This window comes from Dendrobates tinctorius, unplaced genomic scaffold (genome assembly GCF_039654945.1).
Source record: "Dendrobates tinctorius isolate UK_male_01 unplaced genomic scaffold, ASM3965494v1 ptg000133l, whole genome shotgun sequence".
NCBI lineage: Eukaryota > Metazoa > Chordata > Amphibia > Anura > Dendrobatidae > Dendrobates > Dendrobates tinctorius.
In genome coordinates, this window is record NW_027361801.1 from 26555163 (window position 1) to 26576911 (window position 21749).

At 43.5% G+C, this 21749-nt stretch overlaps 1 protein-coding gene across 3 annotated transcripts in view; it reads right to left on the bottom strand.

The window, feature by feature from the left end:
- The window catches only part of ATP11C (ATPase phospholipid transporting 11C (ATP11C blood group)), a 213081-nt gene that overhangs the window by 114628 nt on the left and 76704 nt on the right, over window positions 1-21749 (bottom strand). For all 3 annotated transcript variants that reach the window (XM_073543577.1, XM_073543576.1, XM_073543578.1), the window contains exons 3-7: window positions 16602-16691; window positions 8388-8468; window positions 7605-7712; window positions 4450-4578; window positions 2410-2513 (exon numbers count right to left, since the gene is read on the bottom strand). In XM_073543577.1, the coding sequence (XP_073399678.1) occupies window positions 2410-2513; window positions 4450-4578; window positions 7605-7712; window positions 8388-8468; window positions 16602-16691 (512 nt within the window). The remainder of the gene's footprint in view (window positions 1-2409; window positions 2514-4449; window positions 4579-7604; window positions 7713-8387; window positions 8469-16601; window positions 16692-21749) is intronic.

Sequence of the window (21749 nt, forward strand, 5' to 3'; positions counted from 1 at the left end):
TTACCTGATGAAAGTCGTGAGTGTCCATTATTTGGTAAGTTGGAAAAAATATGGCAAATTGAGTCCAGTGCGTGAAGAGGAAATGGAAAAGTCTGCCAAAACCTCATATTCAGAAGAAGATATCCAACTGGAGAAAGCGCCCGAAGATGAAGACTACATACCATATAATTCGGACTATAACACGCACCGGACCATAAGTCACACCAAAGTTTTAGAGGAGGAAATTAGGAAAAAATTAACTGAAGCAAAAAATGTGGTCAATTCTGTACTGAATATCACCTATCTTGGTAAATATGGTCACCTCATCCCCATCCTGATACACATGGCCCCTCAGCCCTATCCTGGTATGCATGGCCCTCATCCCCATCCTGGTATGCATGGCCCTCATCCCCATCCTGGTATGCATGGCCCTCATCCCCATCCTGGTATGCATGCCTCCTCAAACCTAGCCTAGTATGCATTGCCCCCTCATGCCTATCCTGGTAGGAATGGTCCCTCTCATCCTTGAAGGAACGATCGCCTTCATCCCTATACTCTTATGCAGGGTCCCCATCACGTCCTAGCATGCATGGCCCCATCTCTATCCTGGTATGCAGAGCCCCATCCTTATCCTGGTATGATTGGCCCCATCACAGTCCTGGTATGCATGGTCCCATCCTTATCCTGGTATGATTGGCCCCATCCCGGTCCTGGTGTGCATGGCCCCATCCTTATTCTGTTATGATTGGCCCCATCCTGGTCCTAGTATGATTGGGCCCATCCCAGTCCTGGTATGCATAGTCTCATTCTTATTGTGGTACAATTGGCCCCATCCCGCTCCTGGTATGCATGGTCCCATCAGAAAAGATTAAAGAAAAAAAAAAAAATTACACTTACCTTCCTCCGCTCCCACGCAGCGTCCTTCTCCGTTGCCAGCAGCTGCTTAAAGCTTGTAAGCAGCGCATGGCAGGGACGTCATGCACTGCTCACAAGCAGAGCACAGCTGCCAGAATACTTGCCGGGACTGTGCACGCAAAGAGCAGTGCGTATTCGTTGCTATTCAGTAGCGTACAGTGTCAGCCACCAAATTCCTGCTGCTGCCAGCGGTAACGTATGCGATACTGAAATGAATATTCTGAATATTCATTTCTCTTAAGTACTGGCACACGTGAATGATTACTGATTATATTCAGACATTTATGACTAGATCTGGTCTTCAGGTCTTGGGGTTTTTACAAGGAAAGCACATCAAACTGATTTATTTCTGTAAACTGTAGACAAAATATGCAACCAAAAACCAGATAGTAAAACAACATAAAACTAGTGAAACTGCGATTATATGATTCAGTCATAACTGCAAGGTCAAAAATGTCTCATGTACACACGCCCTAAAGTACGGCCTTTTTCTGCAAAGTTTTAAGTATGTCTGATTCCTTTTCCTTGATTTTGTGGTAATGTCGATGGTAAGGACTCAAAGGAGACTTGAAACTCAGGACTTGGATGATAGGCTTGTGCACTTTGGCCAAAATATTCACTTTCATTTTTATAATTTTTGCAGAAAGTGGTCTACCCTTGTGATGCTGTGCTGTCAGTAAATAGTATGGGTGTCAGTAATGGGTGGTCAGTTACAATGAGTACTTCAGTTAATTGCGCTCTCCCCTTGTACATTCTTCATATATCATTATTTCTCATGCACTACTGGGCCATTTTTATTTTATTTTTTAAATGTAATGTATTTATTTAATTTATTTTTTAAATATAATTTTTTTTTTTTTTAACTGGTAGATATTGACAGCCTGTGTCTTCAATATCACACTAGTGGGGGTCCGACGATAGGAATCTCAAATGACCAGCTGCTTGGAGGTGTCGACAGGATGTAACCAGTGTACAGAGTCAGAATAACATGGCTCTATACACTTTGTAGAGGCCAACCTCTATTAAAGTGAATAGGAGCTGAGCTGCAATACCTGGGAATGGCCGCTACACAGTGAGCCACGGTGTTATTCAGTTTACATCTGGACAGCAATGCAAACAGTTGTGGGGTCCTCACCAATCTGATATTGCTGGCTTCTTGTAAAGGTCCATTTACGCTGCAACATTGTTGTGACCAACAGTTCCAAGCAAGGCTAGTTTCCTGATATTGTGTAGTCTTAACAGGTTGCCGATCACTGAGCAAACGCACATTTGTCGGATTAAATGACCTTTTGTGCTTCCCAAAAGATTATCATTTGCAGCAGCGCACCGTCCTGTGTAAACAGGACCTATGCTGCCAAGAACAATGGCATCCTGGGTGATATATAATAACCAACCGCCGATCAGCAAAGCAGAAGCTAATCGGTGAGACATTAAAGGCTAGTCTGAACGGACCTTAAGCCATCAATATCTCAATAGTGGAGAACATCTTACTGTGATACCTAGACTGCAGCTTACTTGTAAAGGTCAGGCTGGGGCTGTTCACATTCAATAGTGGCTGTGAGACTGTCCACTGCTTCATCATTACACAAAACGGACGTTTCCCGCACAGCATAATAGGTCTAATAAAAAGAAAAAATATATATAGATAATTAAGTGCACGTATACAACAAACGTATCAGTACTATGGGATAGTGAATTTATGTTTGCACTGCAGTTCTTTTCCCTGTGCACGAATCTTGCAGAACAGTGTTACTGGCTTTTTTTCCCCAGAAATACAATATATTGGACTTTGAGACTATTTATAGGACTGGTCTCACTTAATTATCAGCAGTCCTGTCAATCCTGCTAAACCCAAACGCTAAGCTTCCCTTCTATTTATAGGGCCGGCTGTGAATCCAAATTATTTTGGTTGCCAAGATTTTTTTTTTTCCAATGTGCCATCATTATTCAGGTTCCTGCCACGGAGAGCTGCAATGTACCGCTCTGCAGAGAGATGAGCGCGCTGCAGAGCTGATGAATTGGACACAACGGAGTCGCTTGGTAACTCGCTGACCTTTTAATAAAACATTTTGGAAAGGTGTATAGTGTGGAGCATCCAGGAAGAAAGAAAATGCTTATCTGCTCTCAAAAGAGTAAAAAGTTTTGCAGCATTCAGCATCATCACCGACATATGGACAGGACATCTGTCACTTTATTACCACCTGTATAAAGAGTCATAATATAGCTACGGGTCACATTATTAATTTCCTATTGATATGCATATGTTTTATTATTAATTTATTGGCTTTAATGAACAGATTATTTTCTTCTATGCATAATGCAATGTCGCTGGCTCAGGAAATGCTTTCAGATGGACAGCAGAATTTAATTTGATTAATACTTTGACTTGTCTCCAGAAGACCCACTTCTTTAGGGTCTGTCACTTAAGGTACTGTCACACTTAGCGATGTACCAGCGATCCCGACCAGCGATATGACGCGGTCAGGATCGCTGGTACATCGCTAAGTGGTCGCTAGTGAGCTGCCACACAGGCAGATCTCACCAGCGACATCGCTGGGGACGGGGATCGCTACTTACCTGTCACACCAGGCGATCCTGCGTCCTCCCGCCCGGCTCCACGCGTCGCTCGTCCTCACAGCAGGAAGCGCCACAGGAAGCTGACGACGAGAAACAGTCCTGGACGTTCTTGCGCGATCAGCGATAACCAGCGGGGGAGCCGGTTGTAGGTAAGTATCACACACAGAGATATCGCTAGCAATATCGCTATAACGTCACTAGTTATAGCGATATTGCTAGCGATATCTCTTAGTGTGACATGCCCTTTACTCAAAAACTGCATTAAATACCTTGAAAAAATCCCCAACCTCCCCCTAACCCCCCAGATTCTGCTGCTCTATTCCATTTTGCCATGCATCACTACAGTGTATAGATATTCACATTCATTGCTCTGGAGTGCAGTATGTGAAATCTCTGCTTGTAGTCTTCTCTTGGGGCATTTTCTTCAGAGTCTTCTGATAGGCGTGCGCTTTCACCTCTCCCTCTCAGACACTGCCAATAGCAGCTGATCCATTAGTCCCAGACGCTGTGAATGACAACGCATGGGAAGGAGGGGTGAAAGTGCTCCTTCCCAGAGAAGTCTCTAAAGAAACACACAGTTGATCTACAACCAGAGATTTCACATATCATGCTTCAAAAGTAACATGTGTGAATATCTCTGCAATGAAATGACACAGCGCAAAACAGAAATGTGCAACAGAATCAGAGGAGCTCAGCGACTTTTACAAGGTATTTAATGGTTTTGTTTTTAACAAGTGGCAGGTCATCTTTAAAGGGTTTGTATCAAGTTTTGTAGCTATTATCTATCCACAGAACAGCTTCACGATCACTGTGGGTCCAACTGCTGGGATCCTCAGTAATCCTGAATACTGGGCTCAGAAGAATCACATCTGAATGGCATGGAGGTCAACCATCTATACTCTACTCTCTATGGGACTGCTGGAAATAGCCGAGAACACTGCTCCATCACTGGCTACAACCGCTATGCAGTAATAGTACCTTGAAGTTAGACTCTCCGTCCAGACTCGCTGTAGTAACTGTACAGGTGCCATCTCCACAGCTGGAGGACAGAAGGATGAGGTCACATGGGAAGGTCTCGTTGTCCATCACTTCTACTATGTCACCAACCTTTAAAAGAAATAAGACAAACTTTTTTTTCACAGAAAATATCGAAAACAATTGCACTCCTGCCCTAACCCACTTCAGCAGCGAGACCCTAAAATGTGTCCACTCATGTCTGCAGTTATGTACATCTCTGAAGGCTACATGGAGCTGTCTTTTCAAGTCCGTGTGCAAATAATCAGATTCAGAAAATTTCCAATAATAGCCATAAAACTTTTTCACCCAGCCTGTCCTGTATGTTAGAACTTGTTACTTCCCCATCAGGAAGCGCTATTGTATGTGGCATCTGTCAGCAACTTGTCGGGTCTCTTGCCGGGCTGGTTGGTACCTGTCTTTATAAGATACCTGTGGATACTTGGTAAATGGCCAATGGATGCCATGTCATTAGCACCTGAAGTTGGATAACCTCTTTAGCTCAAGCCCAAGGACATCTTCATGAGTGAACAATGAGTTGTATTAGGAACTCTCTTCAAGGCTCCAGCAACCAAGACACATTTTATGGAGTCTATTTTTCAGCCCTTTAAGCACCCAAGATTTGCCTACATAAAAGATCTTTATTACACCTAAGCATATTTTATTCAGTATAATACGTCATAAGGGGAGAGAAAAAAAATATATTAAATCACAGGTTAAGGAAAACTTGTATCTCCAAAGCGTTGGAATTCTGATGGCAGAAAATTGCCAATTCAAAATTTTACAGCCAGTTATGCTCTGAGCAGAGGGATTTTGATTCACCGCTGAATAATATATGATCGAGAAATACATTATTAAACAAAGGGCAAACTAAAAATACACGTTCTACAGCAATAACTCATCTTTGAGATTTTCAGTTCTATGTTAACGTCAAAGTGTTCTACAGCTAAAGAAGGACAGAAAATAAAACAGGGGACATCTAAATCCGAGATCAGCCACCTGCGGCGCTCCAGCTGTTGAACTACAACTGCCAGCATTCCTCGCCAGAAGCAGACTGTGCATGTAGGGAGTTGTAGTCTGAACAGATGGAGTGCCACAGGCTGCTGATCACCGATCCAGAATACATCTGTATAACTATAAACTACCATGCAGCTCCCAGATGTAAAGCTTGGGGTCCACATACAGAGCCTGGAATAAAGCTAGAGAGGATAGGAGCAGATCATAAAAAAAATCCTTACCAATCAGTCACCTCTCAACCAATTAACAGACCAAGGCCTACATACACATGAGATAAAAACTGGCAGAGCCCGCCGACCATCTGATGTGTATAGGGGGCTCCTAACCGGTGATACTCGGGGAGAGACTGATCAGCTTGTTGGAATTAATACCCGATCCTTTTAGTCTCCACCAGCAGTGTTCTCCTCTTCCCCGGTATAAGCACATGGGCAATCGGCAGAGCCACCACTCGAGTAAGTGGGGACAGACGGCTAGCCATTTGTCTGGCTGACAGTGCCCTCATGGTTATGGCCAGCCTTACTGATGGGCCTTTATAGCGATTACCAGTGATGCTCTTCTCATAATGTATATTTTCATCTGCACGCCTGACTTTTTGTTAATAAATTCCACAAATAACTGGTGGGAATTTTTTTTCAACAAATTACTAATGGAATGAAGTAATAAAATTTCACAAGTGAACATCTTAATAGGGTTGTCCCATAAACAACTTTTATGACCGAATAACAGGAACTGGCTAAGTTAGCTGAGAATGGGGGGCTCACAAATCAGTGTGCAAATAACGTTACTGAGCATGTGTGACCACTGCTCCTTGTAATGTCTATGGGACTTATACACAGCTAATGGGATTGTTCAGCCTTAAGGCCCTTTTACATTTAGCGATGCACCAGCGATCCAACCAGCGATCCGACCCGGTCAGGATCGCTGGTGCATCGCTAAATGATCGCTAGTGAGCTTTCATACAGAAAGATCTCACAGCGATGCAGCAGCGACGCAGCGCACGATACTTACCATTCACACACAGCGATCCTGCGTCCTCCCGCCCGCCTCCACGCGTCGCTGGACGTCACAGCAGGAAGTCTCAGCAGGAAGCAGACGACGAGAAATGGAGCCGGACATTCTCGCGCGATCAGCGATGGACAGCGGGGGAGCCGGTCGCTGGTAAGTATCACACATAGCGATATCGCTAGCAATATCGCTATAACGTCACAAAACCAGTGACGTTTTAGCGATATTGCTAGTGATATTGCTTAGTGTAAAACCCCCTTTAAGGTAATTGCAAATCTGCAAATCCTCCCAGCGTGTGGCCTGCACACTGAGGATTCTCTGATGCCGACAGCAGTTGGCCGCAGGACCGCTAGTATGTGATTTGCATATAAGCAGTTGGGCTGACTAGACGTGCCTGTCCTAATTCAAGGCAGGTATCTTGAGCGAGGCCGGACACATCTAGTCTGAATGTTGCCAGAAGCATGCAAAATGCATACTCGGGGTCACATGACTGCCCACTCCCGGCACTGGAGAATCTCGGCAGCGAAGAGTGCACACAACAGAGTAGCATAAGGTCAGACGACCCCTTTAACCAATTGTTTCAAAAGCTCAGTAGTACTTCATTCCCACCACCCCAACAATCTGACGATCAGTGGGGGTCTCAGCAGCCAAATGCAAACTATCAGACATTTATAATGTATCCCGCAATTAGGTGATACACATTGTTTATGGGAAAACCTCATGTAAAGCCAGTCTTCAGTTACGTAAGGGAAAAAAAAAAAACCCAACACTTTATCTGCAGCGTCATCCTCTGAAATCACAGCACCTTCTAGTTCGTCTTCCTCAAGGCAAGGCGTTGTCTGTTCCCTGTGACGGTAACTTGCTTCCAGATCAATAGCGGACATGCTTATTTTTGCCTCGACTGCTACTATAGCATCAAACTAAAGTAGTAAGTTGTATTAATTTCATTTTAAACCCATCTAGGGGAAATATTATCCAGCAGGAGATCCAAAATAAAACTTTAATCAATAGGTCTTTTCCAGATAACGTATTCCCTTTAAAGCCGCAGGTAACTGTGCCTGCAGTTCAACTGTACAGCAATCAGATATGTTGAATACCTTGATCTTCTCGCTTTCTTTCTTGACTCGCTTTGAGTTTTCAATGATGTACACCGTGCTCTTATTGACTTCATTGTCTGCCCGATGACGAAGCCAGTCTTCATAGCCCTAATGCAAACAATGCAGCATATTCTCACCAACACGTCTCATGGAAGGACGCAGACATCACAAACCATCCAAGATAGAGTATGAAGAAAGACCACAAGCTTTACACTGGAATCACACACGCATTTTAATATTTTTTTGGAGGGAAGGGGGGGCGGGGGCAGATTATGATGCAACTTGAGTCAAAGCAATACATGGAGACGTAGAAGACTCTCCTATTTATTTATCTCATTACTTAGGAAACTGATTGGGGCTTAAGCGAAAAAAAAAAAATCACTTCTAAAAATGGCGTGCGATTCCAGCTTTATGTGGTCTTTAGAAATGAAAGTCTCCTGGTTTTGTGATTCACTAGTTAATCTCCTGCATAGGTTTCTGGATAATCACTATAAAGTCCTGTACAATCAGTAATAGGGTCCATTTTCTCTGAACCATTATTGTGAACAATTATTTTTGGGAAAGCATAAGAGATTATCATTCTCGGCAGTGCATTGTCCTGTGTAAACAGGACCACTGAACCATCTATTACAGATCATTCAATGCCCATCTAAAGCATGGTTGACCTGTGTCAATCGGCTATTAAATGGCCATAAAGCATGTTGCTGGTCTGGGGTCATAACAGTGTAGTGTAAATGAACACTTTCTTGCAGCTACAAAGTCTGGCTGTTTCAGGCCTCTTACCTGTTTGATAGCAGTAACTGTGATGACAAAGAAAAGAGGAAGGCCACTTGTTACTGGGCTTGTTGGTGTATCAACAATCGCCTGTGGGGGAGAAGACAATAAAGTCATTGTTCTACAGGATTATGCAAGCCAGAAACACAGCAAACCAGAAATGTGACCATAGACAGAATAATATACATAGATAGAGGTTACAAATGCATACAATCAGTAGTGGATAGCTTGAACAATAGCAATAGGTCCATGGTACTAAATCAGGACTGTTAAGCCCCCGTTACACATAACGATGTCCCAGCGATCCCACCAACGATACGACACGGATGGGATCGCTGGGACATCGTTAGACAGCGGCTCCAGCGATCAGGACCAGCGAGCAAGCTGGTCTCCAAGGTAAACATCGGGTATCTAAGAGCCACATCGCTGTGGCGTCACAAAATCAGCGATCTCGCTAGCGAGATCGCTGTGTGTGACAGGGCCTTAAGGGTCCCGTTTCACATAGCGACGCACCAGCGATACCGACAACGATACGACCTGGTAAGGATCGCTGGTGCGTCGCTAAATGATCGCTAGTAAGCTGCCAAACAGGCAGATCTCTTCAGCGACGCAGCAACGATCCGGCGATCCATATAACGACATCGGCGGTCATTGTGACCTTGTCAAACTCCAGCTATTCTAAAGGATTCCAGCCTGAGTCCCTGAGTTCTGCGTCGCCAATGAGATCGCTCGGAGTCAAACACAGCAATGCATGCTGGCCAGCGGGACGCCGACGATGAAAAAATGGCCCAGGACATTCCAGCACGATCAGCGATATCCAGCAGGGGGCTGGTCGCTGCTGCGTGTCACATGTACCGAGATCGCTGTTGCGTCACAAAATTGGTGACACTTTGGCTATCTCGCTAGCAATGTCGCTATGTGAGACGGGGGAAATCGTCGCTGATGCGTGCCATACACAGCAATATCGCTGGTGAGATTGCTGTTGCATCATAAAATCAGCGATCTTGCTGTGTGTGAGGGGCCTTAACTCTCCCAGAATGACAATTCTGCTTCATGTCACTTGTCTTATCTATTGCATTATTTCTGTATATCAACCTTTAAATTGCCAAATCACAGAACATGTAAGCTCATAAATACAAAATCTTAATCAACCAATTGGTGGCTCCTACACAGCCCCCAGCAACATGAGCATAAACCAATGATTCAAAAAGTATCAAAAATTCTTTATTAATTACCATTAAAAATATTTGCATAATTCAAAAGTACAGTACAGGAACAAAAACTTGACATCAACCAGCTCCCCACAAACAATATTAGTTGCTGCTTAGCATGAGACAAAGCGCCATTACAACAATCGTTTTTCAATTTTCAGTATGGAGATTTTGAAACTGCCTATAATAAATGCCATCCCCCTGTTCATTGCTGTGTCAACCAACACCTGCACAATAAAACCACTAGGGGATATCACAGTAGAAATCAGGCCTTCAAAACCACTACACAACTCCTCTACACATGGAATCCCAACTAGGGTATTAACCCATAGTGAAGTAAACTAAGAGGAGAATGTGCCCAACTTTAACAAAGTATAAATACAGTATAGGCACGGGACTATGGGATGGAGGATATTTATGATGGGAATATGGGCATGGGACTATGAGATGGAGGATGTATGATGGGTATATGGGCACTCGACTATGGGATGGAGGATAAGTATGATGGATATATGGGCACGGGACTATGGGATGGAGGATATGTATGATGGGTATATGGGCACGGGACTATGGGATGGAGGATAATTATAATTTGCTATAACTAACCACAGTTAGTTACTATGCCCGGGCAGCGCCGGGCTCTTCAGCTAGTAAAGTATAAATACAGTTGTGGCCAAAAGTATTGACACCCCTGCAATTCTGTCAGATAATACTCAGTTTCTTCCTGAAAATGATTGCAAACACAAATTCTTTGGAATTATTATCTTCATTTAATTTGTCTTGAATGAAAAACCACAAAAGAGAATGAAGCAAAAAGCAAAACATTGATCATTTCACACAAAACTCCAAAAATGGGCCAGACAAAAGTATTGGCACCCTCAGCCTAATACTTGGTTGCACAACCTTTAGCCAAAATAACTGCGACCAACCGCTTCCGGTAACCATCAATGAGTTTCTTACAATGCTCTGCTGGAATTTTAGACCATTCTTCTTTGGCAAACTGCTCCAGGTCCCTGGTATTTGAAGGGTGCCTTCTCCAAACTGCCATTTTTAGATCTCTCCACAGGTGTTCTATGGGATTCAGGTCTGGACTCATTGCTGGCCACCTTAGAAGTCTCCAGTGCTTTCTCTCAATCCATTTTCTAGTGCTTTTTGAAGTGTGTTTTGGGTCATTGTCCTGCTGGAAGACCCATGACCTCTGAGGGAGACCCAGCTTTCTCACACTGGGCCCTACATTATGCTGCAAAATTTGTTGGTAGTCTTCAGACTTCAGTCCAGTGCCAGAGGCAGCAAAGCAACCCCAAAACATCAGGGAACCTCCACCATGTTAGACTGTAGGGACCGTGTTCTTTTCCTTGAATGCCTCTTTTTTTCTCCTGTAAACTCTATGTTGATGCCTTTGCCCAAAAAGCTCTACTTTTGTCTCATCTGACCAGAGAACATTCTTCCAAAACGTTTTAGGCTTTTTCAGGTAAGTTTTGGCAAACTCCAGCCTGGCTTTTTTATGTCTCGGGGTAAGAAGTGGGGTCTTCCTGGGTCTCCTACCATACATTCCTTTTTCATTCAGACGCCGACGGATAGTACGGGTTGAGACACTGTTGTACCCTCGGACTGCAGGGCAGCTTGAACTTGTTTGGATGTTAGTCGAGGTTCTTTATCCAACATCCGCACAATCTTGCGTTGAAATCTCTTGTCAATTTTTCTTTTCCGTCCACATCTACGGAGGTTAGCCACAGTGCCATGGGCTTTAAACTTCTTGATGACACTGCGCACGGTAGACACAGGAACATTCAGGTCTTTGGAGATGGACTTGTAGCCTTGAGATTGCTCATGCTTCCTCACAATTTGGTTTCTCAAGTCCTCAGACAGTTCTTTGGTCTTCTTTCTTTTCTCCATGCTCAATGTGGTACACACAAGGACACAGGACAGAGGTTGAGTCAACTTTAATCCATGTCAACTGGCTGCAAGTGTGATTTAGTTATTGCCAACACCTGTTAGGTGCCACAGGTAAGTTACAAGTGCTGTTAATTACACAAATTAGAGAAGCATCACATGATTTTTTGAACAGTGCCAATACTTTTGTCCACCCTCTTCTTTATGTTTGATGTGGAATTATATCCAATTTGGCTTTAGGACAATTCTTTTTGTCTTTTTTCATTTAAGACAAATTAAATGAAGATAATAATACCAAAGAATTTGTGTTTGCAATCATTTTCAGGAAGAAACTGAGTATTATCTGACAGAATTGCAGGGGTGTCAATACTTTTGGCCACAACTGTACTACATATTGTAACCGTCCGTCATGCACACATTACCTGGATCCCTGCAGCATCAAAACCAGTAAAAAGGAGCCTGTGTCACTAAGCCCCGACGCGCACGTTTCGCCCTGCTTCCTCGGGGGACGTGTGCATCAGGGTATTGGTCGGAATCCCTGAAAGTTGAGATTTCGACAGGATCCCAGACACGGCTTCATTTAAGCAAAGGGCTCTGTCGGGGCTATGGCAGGATTCCACTTGGAATCCAGTAGTTTGGTGATTCCGGAAATGGACGCAGTGCTCGATAGAGGCATGTTTAAAGCAGGGGTGGGAAGTCTCTTTTCAGCCAAAGGCCATGTGGATATTTATACCATCCTTCAGGGGCTGTACAAATTGCTGGCCAATTATCCCGACAAAGTAGGTCCCGACGCTGGCACTGGTGTCAGGATGTAATCTTTCATTGCATGTCCCTTAGCACTCAGGAGGGGACAGAGCGCGAGCATGCTCACACAGCAATGAACGGGTAGGAGGCAGTCAAAATACAGCTGCGGTCCCCAGGGGCCGAATAAAAGGTCATCAAGGGCCTAAGGTTACCCGCCCCTGGTTTAAAGGGAGTCTGGCAGCACAGAATGCTTGTTAAACCAAGTACAGGTGGTCGGTGCACCCTTGGTTTGGTCAAACATTTAAGTGCACCTTATCTTCTTTGATTGACAGCTCTGGCTTTATAGAGAAGGGCAGATAAATGGAAAACCAGTATGTGGGAAGGTGCACATAAATGAAGGCCACGCCATGTTGCACTGAGTGCCTGAGCTTGGTTGGTACAGTCATTCATGCTGACAGAGTCCCTTTAAATGTGCATCTAATCATATGTCATAATTTTGTCCCAGATTGTGCAAATTAACAGTGTCTCATCCATGAGGTGTGGTCCTAAAGTGTGAATACCTCATGTGCTGTGAATAAGTAAGCTCTAACAGATGGCTAAAATTATTGTGCACAGTTTCGGAATTTGTTGTTGATAGACAGAATAATGGATGATGTGATAAATCACACAGACCGTCGGATACTTCTAAACTTAATTACGCTATTTAATCAGTTCATGTACCAGAGAACTAAAAAAAAAAAAAAATACAAAATATTGGCTACATTCACAATGTTTTATATAGGCCATAAAGTAAAGTGTGAAGTCAGCATCTGCCAACGCCAAAAATTAGTTGTCAGTGTTATAGTGTAAGCGCTAAGATTAATTAGCAGATTGCAATCAACACCATTCCAATTCACAGCACATTCATTGCTGCCATACTGAGAGGCAGCAATAAGATACTTTATTAATGAAGGAAATATACTACATGTCAAGAAGACATGTCATAATGAGACTGCTGGGGGTCAGGCACCTGGTATCGCTTAGGATCTACAGAACAAGCAAACTCCAGCACCTGGTTCTAACATTCATGTGCATGTATGGGACACAAAACTGCCATAACAGCATGGCATTAATAAAAAATACTGCATAAATTAAATGGAGTTTACCCTACTATTTTTTAACAGCATAAACCTTATGAAAAACAGAATAAGCCTTACTAGCCCCTGCTGCTCCAGCACTTCCTATGTGACCCTGCCTCCCAGTTTTTGCTGACAAAGCTGCAGGTAGTGTCACAAAATTAGGCATGTGCCCACTGCAGCCAATCACTGGTCTCAGCGGCGATGTCCAGGTAGATGACGAGACACCACAGAGTCCAGTGATTGGCTGCACAGTCATGTGCTGCAGCCATTTCAATAAGCACCAGAGGCAGGACAGAGTGGAAGTGCTGGAGCAGCAGAGGGTAGGTAGCACTGATTTAATTATTATTAATGAAGCATGCACATGGAATAAAAAAAAAATAAAATAAAAAGTAGACAACTTCTTTAAAATGACAACTGGTTTCATGTAAAGAAGTTATTGCAAAACTGACTTTTTATGAATTTAATTATTTGTTGCATTCTCTATTGAAGCTGTGAAAATAGATTTGTGTCCTGGACTTGCACTCAAGAGAATTACTGTGAAATAATTAGGATTAGAAGGTCCATGGGAATGTAGGCATCATGAATTAGGCTACCACAGCGCCCGAGATTATAAGAGTATGCTATTAAGAGCTCCGAACTCATCTAGTCTGAGCTCAGATCTGCTACCTTATTACACCTGCTGTAAAGAAGCCTCAGAGTTATTCTAATAGAGGAGAATTTACATTACAAGGAAAATGTGATGAAATGTAAACCCCAAGACAAGAGACCACAGGCAGAAAGAACAACATGGATGTCCTCTCCCCAAGAAGCCAAGTCTATAATAATGGCCATACACTTTTGCTGACTTGCCCATGTGATCAATAATTTTTGAAAATGTAACACATGCATTGCCCCATTTTATGACTGTAAAAAACAAGGGGGTGAATATACCAAGGTCTGTTATGTTGGGTTTTTTTTTTCTTCAGTGTTATGCCACACAATTCTGTGCAAAATGTTTCACCTATGCAATTTTCCACATTTCAAAAAAGTGTAGGAAATGTAGCGGTATGAGTTGCCCAAATTTACTATAACTTAGCCCAGTAATAGCTTTAAAATAAATGTCATATGTAGACCTGCTGATGCTGGGTGTAGACTTTAATTTCTATAAAATGAACATGCAAAATTGATCCAAAGTTATTAGCAAGTATGTACATCTGCTAATTAATATGGTACAACTTAAGACACCTATACACATTAGACTAAAAGTTGTCTGAACCTGCCAATACTGATGGGATCGGGGGAAAGTCTAATGTGTATGGGGGCCTCCTGTCTACCCCCCAAATTCAGACTATCAATCCTTTTCTTCTCTTAGGGTGTGTGCACACGGTGCGGAATCTGCTGCGGAATTTTCCGCGCTGATTTGTCTAAATCTGCAGGTAAAACTGCAGGTCAAAAGACCTGCGGTTCATCTGCAGATTTTTTGCGGTTTAGCCTGCGGGTTTCTCCTGCGATTTGACACCTACCATGGAGCAGGTGCCAAACCGCAGCGGAATCCGCACAAAGAATTGACATGCTGCGGTTTTGAAACCGCAGCAAATCCGCACGGAAAATTCTGCATCGTGTACACTGTGGATTTCATTTTCCATTGATTGTAATGGTACGGATCCGCAGGACAGAATCCGCAGGACAGAATCCGCAGCGTATGCACACACCCTAAGGGTCCCGTTACACATAGCGACGCTCCAGTTATCCCGACGAAACGACATGGTAAGGATCGCTGGAACGTCTCTACATGGTCACTAGTAAGCTGTCAAACAGGCAGATCTACTCAACGACGCAACAACGATCCGGCGATCCATATAACGACCTCGGCAGTCATTGGGACCTTGTCACACAGCAAGTATTCTGACGACTCAGACCTTGATAGGAGTGCTTCATCGTTGCCTTTTCCACGTTCCTCTGCTCCGATTGGTGGCCAATACTGCGCTATCACTACGCGGTTTGCTTCACCATCCCTGTCTGAGTCGCTAGTGCGATATTTATTCGTGGATCCACAGTCACTGACACGGGGACACACGATTATTATAACTGTACATGTTAATGTTATGATTGCATATAATTGACAGCTGACCTATAAAAGGAAACGCTACAAAGATCCTAATTTGAGACCACCAATCGGAGATGAGGGGGAGTTGAAAAGACAAAGCAAAATTACGCCTGCGCCCCTGAGTTCTGAGTCACCAACGAGGTTCGTCGTTGTTATGGCGTCAAACACAGCGATACATGCTGGCCAGCGGGACACCAACGATCAAAAAATGGCCTAGGACATTCGAGCACGATCGGCGTTGTCGCAGCGGGGAGCCGGTCGCCGCTATGTGTCACACGGAGCGAGATCGCTGGCGATTTCGCTGTTGCGTCACAAAACCGGTGATGTTTCAGCGATCTTACTAACGATCTAGCTATGTGTGTGAAGTACCCTTAAGGGATCAGCTGCAGCCAGAGATATTGCTCTCTCACAGAGAACATAGCATTTTTAATTTCCCAGAGGAGCATTGCATGGCCTATAAGTCTCCTTACACTGGCACTCCACAAGGGGAGACGTTAACCCTTATATCCCACAGAGAACACAGAAATGCTCAGTCAGCTGAAGACTCTTGATTATGGGAGAGCCAGAGGAGATCGCTGTCGGCCAAACCATTGCTCAGCTGTCACCTACTAAAGTGCATGGACAGATTTGCTCTACTGTGGGATTGCATATGAAATGCCAGCCTTAATCAATTCTCCCCATTCGTTTTTTTTTTTTTTTGGACAACTGATTTGCTAATTGCCATCCTCTCTGTATCCAAACTGAAGACTCGTACTAATGTAGACAGGGTTGAAATTGGTGGAGGAAATATCCAGGAAAGATCTCCTGCATTTTTCCTGCGGATTTCTTCCTGTTTTTTTGTGGTTTTCTTGCGGTTTTTGTGCGGTTTTCCCCCTGCGGATTTGTAGAATGGAGCAGGTGGAAAGCCGCACAAAAGCGACATGCTGCTTTTTTTGTACCGCGTGGAAAAAAAACGCAGCGTCTGCACGGCGGTTTTTTTTTTTTAAATTGACTTACATTGTACTGTAAATCACTTTGCGGATCCGCAGTGTTTCTGCGCGGTAAAAGCCGCTGCGGATCCGTAGGAAAAATGCATCGTGTGCACATGGCCTAACTGCTCCCCTACCATATCATAGGTAGTTGATTTTTATTAGTGCAAGTATCAAAATCTGCAAAGGTAAACTTAACTTACCTGAACCAAAAAAATGATGAGAAAATAAAAATTTGCAATTCTTCTAAACTGCTCAAACAGATTTTTAGGGATGAAGTTCCACACGGTGTACTGCAAAAAAAAAAAAAGAGAAAAAGATAAAAAAGTCATTTGACCGTATCAACTCACAATTCAATAATAATCAGCATCACGTAGAGAATTATTGAAAGTCTACAGGAAGAGTAAGGGATTTCCAGAAATAAGCGTCTGCGCCCCTTCTCCTGTGTGAGCAAAAGCAACGAGCTGTGGTGCGGCACCTACATGACCGGATGAATCTATGGGATCAGAGACGACTGGCAATATGGACAGGACTAGACACATCTAGATCAGGGGTCAACAGATACTAAATACCCCCCCATTTTCTGCTGGTTTCTCTGTGTAGGGGTGTACAATGGGAGTTGCCAAGATTCCTTGCATTAATGAATCTACAGAACTTATTCATTATCCCAGTAACCAAAAGCTCTTACAAAAGACACCGGTTACAATGCAGCTCCTCCTCCTGTATAATGACTGATAACACCTCTATAAACAGTAGATAACACAGGATCAACCATTCACAATAAGCGATGTCACAGCTCACCTCCTGCCCATCACTCCCAATGACCTTTGCCAAGATTTGAGCATGCTCAGATAATGCTTCTATGCAGATAGGATTGGTCTGTTGCTGCTAGTGTCCAAGTGCTCAGCAGGAAGACAGAGTCTAATACTAAACTCTGCAGTTAGTGTGAAAATAGCAATTTATTTTAAATCATTTTTTTATTTTAAAAAATTGTGATCATCATCAACATTTAAAAAAAAATAAATAAACCTTTCACAATCAAACCCGATTGAGGCAAATCAGTCATTTCTGATGAGCGCTTTCCTTTAAAGCAACACTGAAAAGATGTGAGGATCTTGCCAGCCTCATGCGGAGTATTCGTCTCCGCAGACCTTTTTGTGACGTTACAGCCTTTATGTTCTCGCACTGACGGGCCATCATTGACCATTATACATATTTGATGGCCTCTTAAGAGCAGAGTGCCCCGGTCTAATGTGTCATGTGATAGACGCTCAGTGAGCTTACATGTGCCATCGGAGATGTCAGAGGGACGTGGCCTGCAGATGATGGAGATGTACCATTACACTCATACTGGCATCTAATGCACTTGGCTTTTACAGACCAAAGCTCTCATCCCACGCTCTACTTCACCCATCCTGTCACATGCATCAGCGCACAGAGATGAACGGCTCAACACGGTACCAAGAAATACTGGCTGTACATGTAACCATGCGGCCCCATGTAGGCGCACAGCTTAGCGCCCTTCTGGTTCCCCTCGTTTATCTAATGCCGGCCTCCCCAAAACGAGCTTCTCCTAACAGTACTGAACATTTCTCGAATACATGAAGACTGATGACAAACAGGACGACATAAAAACATAAAGGGTAATAAGAAGGGCAAATATGGCCCCACGCAGCTCCTGACAGGTTCGTGTTAAAGGGGTATTCCGGCTCTTCTCCTTATGGTATCTGGAGAGAAGCGGGGCCTGTAAAGTCTCATCTGCTCATACCTGCTGGGTCACGGAGATCCAGAGGTGCCGGTATCGGTAAACGAGGCGTCAGCGGCCCCACTCACGTCCCAAAGTGGAGGAGAGCAGAGACAGAATACACATTTAAGTGCTTTCTACAGGGGTTTTCCTAGAATAGAAATGTTTCACCAATCCACCGCTAGGCCACTACTAAACAGTAAACCAGGAATCCCGAGCAACCACTTCCTTTCACTCCACCGCCCCCAAGAATTGAGGAGGAACCCAAGAGGAGCAGCGTCATCATACTCCATACTGTCTGTGGGGCCCACAGAAGTGGCTTCCTGAAGAAGTGTGTGTCACTTCGACGCGGTGAATAAAAACCGCATGTTTAATAAAGTCCTGATAACCGACTTCTTCAATAACCGGCAGCGAGGAAAGAATCCACAAATTCGCCATATGTTCATTTCATGGGCCCACAGAAAGAGCGGAGGTTTCATCCTAACCATGAATGGAGCAGAACTCCATCGGTTCTCGCCCATGTGACTGTACGACGAGAAGGAGCCAGACACCCTCGCTAAAGATCAATGTGTCCCAGGGGTGGCCCAGCAATCAGCCATTTACCACCTACCCTGTGGACAGGTAATATTGCACATATTGGAATTACCCATTTAAAAAGATATGGAAGAATTAAAAGGCTTGTCGCACATTTACAACTTATAAAGAGACAGGTCTCTGGGGGGTCCCACCACTGGAAACTCCCATCTATGACAAGAATAGGGGTCATCTGTCCTGTTTGAAAGGAGTGGTGGTCTCACTTTATTCATTGTCTATAGGACTGACGGAGATTCCCATAAGTCTCAGACAATGAATAGAACGAAACCCAAAATAACCTACCATCAATCTAGTCTATATTTATAGTACTCAGCAATCAGATACATATTATTGAGAGGGGGGAAATGAAGCCCTTTACTGGAAGAGACACTATTATTTTGTTTATAAAGATAACTATCTCACTGGGTAATTTGGAGAATATGAGATGTCGGGAATTTGAAAGACACATAAAAGGTTCTAATTTACCACTTTTCAGAAAGTTCATCAAAAAGTTCATCCAGCTGATCAATAATTCTAGAAACGACTAGTGATTGGGCCAAGAAACGTTAGTCGGGAGGTTTCCCCATCATAATTCACAGGAGGTTTTGTCTTCTCTGCCGCCAACCTTCTCTAGGACACAATAGAGACGAGCTTCTGCCATGCGCCTATTGTGTCTTTGTAATGCTCCCATCTAATAATAAGAGGCAACGCAAACGATTCATCATGTCTGGCAGACACATGGTTAATTATGTATAAATCCTATTCTATGGCTTTCTATACCCGAGCGAGTGCACTATGGAGCAGAACGCACCAGAATAATGTCCTGGACGCTGCAGAAGAAAGGCAAAACGTCCCTAAATAGAGGCAGCCGGCCCCATAGTGATCACACACTTCCTCCACCTGGACACCGTTTATAGGAAAAGAAAAACGAAACATCCTACATTCCGGAAAATCGATATTTAGTAAAGGACAAGTCAAAAACGTCCCCAAAAAATACACTTTGTATTACCTCACCAGGTTACCGCTGGCGCGGGATGAGTGCGGACAACACTATAGGAACGTTATTTTTGTGAACATTGCAGGCAGTAGCGAGTTAACCGAGAAACTATCAGTGAGCTCTGTCTGACAAGGACTTTGTAACATTGTATCTGTTTTTTAATTAACATTTGTGCTGATTTATGACCACATTAAAGCTCATGCAGATGAAAGTATAAATGGGACAGCACGTCGACTCATGATATTCGATAGTACTGTGCAGATTAATTCCCCCCCCTGAAAGAGGATTGGACAAATGGATGACATATGGATGCAAACATGATGAAAATATATTTAAAAAAAACTGGTCTGAGTGTGGGATGAAACTAGGACAATTTGCTTGTGAGCGAAACTTTAATGTGGCCACAAATCAGCTGTAAAAGGAGCCGAGAAAAAGAACAGGTAAAATTGTTAAAAGCTCACCTGTGAGAACAAGCTCACTGACAGATTCTCAGCTAACTCCCTGAACAGACTGCCATTAGATGCGCTAAATCCACAAGGTTCTAAAACACAAGCGCGAATGTAGGACCTAGAAAAAATATGCTACCTCCAGAACACTACTCCTCCTGACCGTGGGACGGTTATTTTAGCCCTAAATACATGCATTTAAGGGGGAAAAAAATGACTCCGAAATGATGCCCCCATCCTGGAAGAGACATTTAGAGCATGTGCACACTAAGCGTTTGATGCAAACAGTTCTGCCTCAAAAACGTGTCCTGTCGCAGAAAAAAAAACCCTGCACAAACAGGATGCGCTTTTGATGCATGATGCACGGTAATTAGAAGGGGAGAAAACCGTTGAACGACATGAAAACTGAGTCAGATCTGTAATGAAAAAAAAAATAAGCAGCATGTCCACAAGATTTCAGAAATTTAATTCACTTTGATAGTACTCTAAAAGGCTGCGTTTTTATGCGGCAACACCACCTGAGAAAATGCACTAAAAATACGAAGTGTGAACGGATCCTAACTCGAGCATTGGCAGCAGATTTTTCTCTAGCAAAAACCAAATCAGTTCACATAACCCGGAAATTCAATGCTGACCCAGATTCGGAACAGTGACCCAAGAATGTTAGCAGGCCGAGCCTCACTAGCTCAGATCAGGCCATTAGGTGGGAAAGCAATAAGCTGATGACTATACGCTCTGCAGAGGGGGTCCCGGCCCCACATGGCGCTGCACCATGTAAAGCAACAGTGCTGGCTCCAGGGGTTTATGGGGTTAATTTCTATAAAGCCATGAAGTACCTGACGACCAGTCATCTCTCTGTATATATAAACCCATCGCTCTGTCCATAGTATACAGAAACTCCTCTCCCTGTATATAGTATATATAAACCCATCGCTCTGTACATAGTATACAGAAACTCCTCTCCCTGTATATAGTATATATAAACCCATTGCTCTGTCCATAGTATACAGAAACTCCTCTCCCTGTATATAGTATATATAAACCCAATGCTCTGTCCATAGTATACAGAAACTCCTCTCCCTGTATATAGTATATATAAACCCATCGCTCTGTACATAGTATACAGAAACTCCTCTCCCTGTATATAGTATATATAAACCCATCGCTCTGTACATAGTATACAGAAACTCTTCTCCCTGTATATCGTATATATAAACCCATCGCTCTGTCCATAGTATACAGAAACTCCTCTCCCTGTATATTGTATATATAAACCCATCCCTCTGTACACATTATACAGAAACTCCTCTCCCTGTATATAGTATATATAAACCCATTGCTCTGTACATAGTATACAGAAACTCTTCTCCCTGTATATCGTATATATAAACCCATCGCTCTGTCCATAGTATACAGAAACTCCTCTCCCTGTATATAGTATATATAAACCCATTGCTCTGTACATAGTATACAGAAACTCCACTCCCTGTATATAGTATATACAGTGCCTACAAGTAGTATTCAACCCCCTGCAGATTTAGCAGGTTTACACATTCGGAATTAACTTGGCATTGTGACATTTGGACTGTAG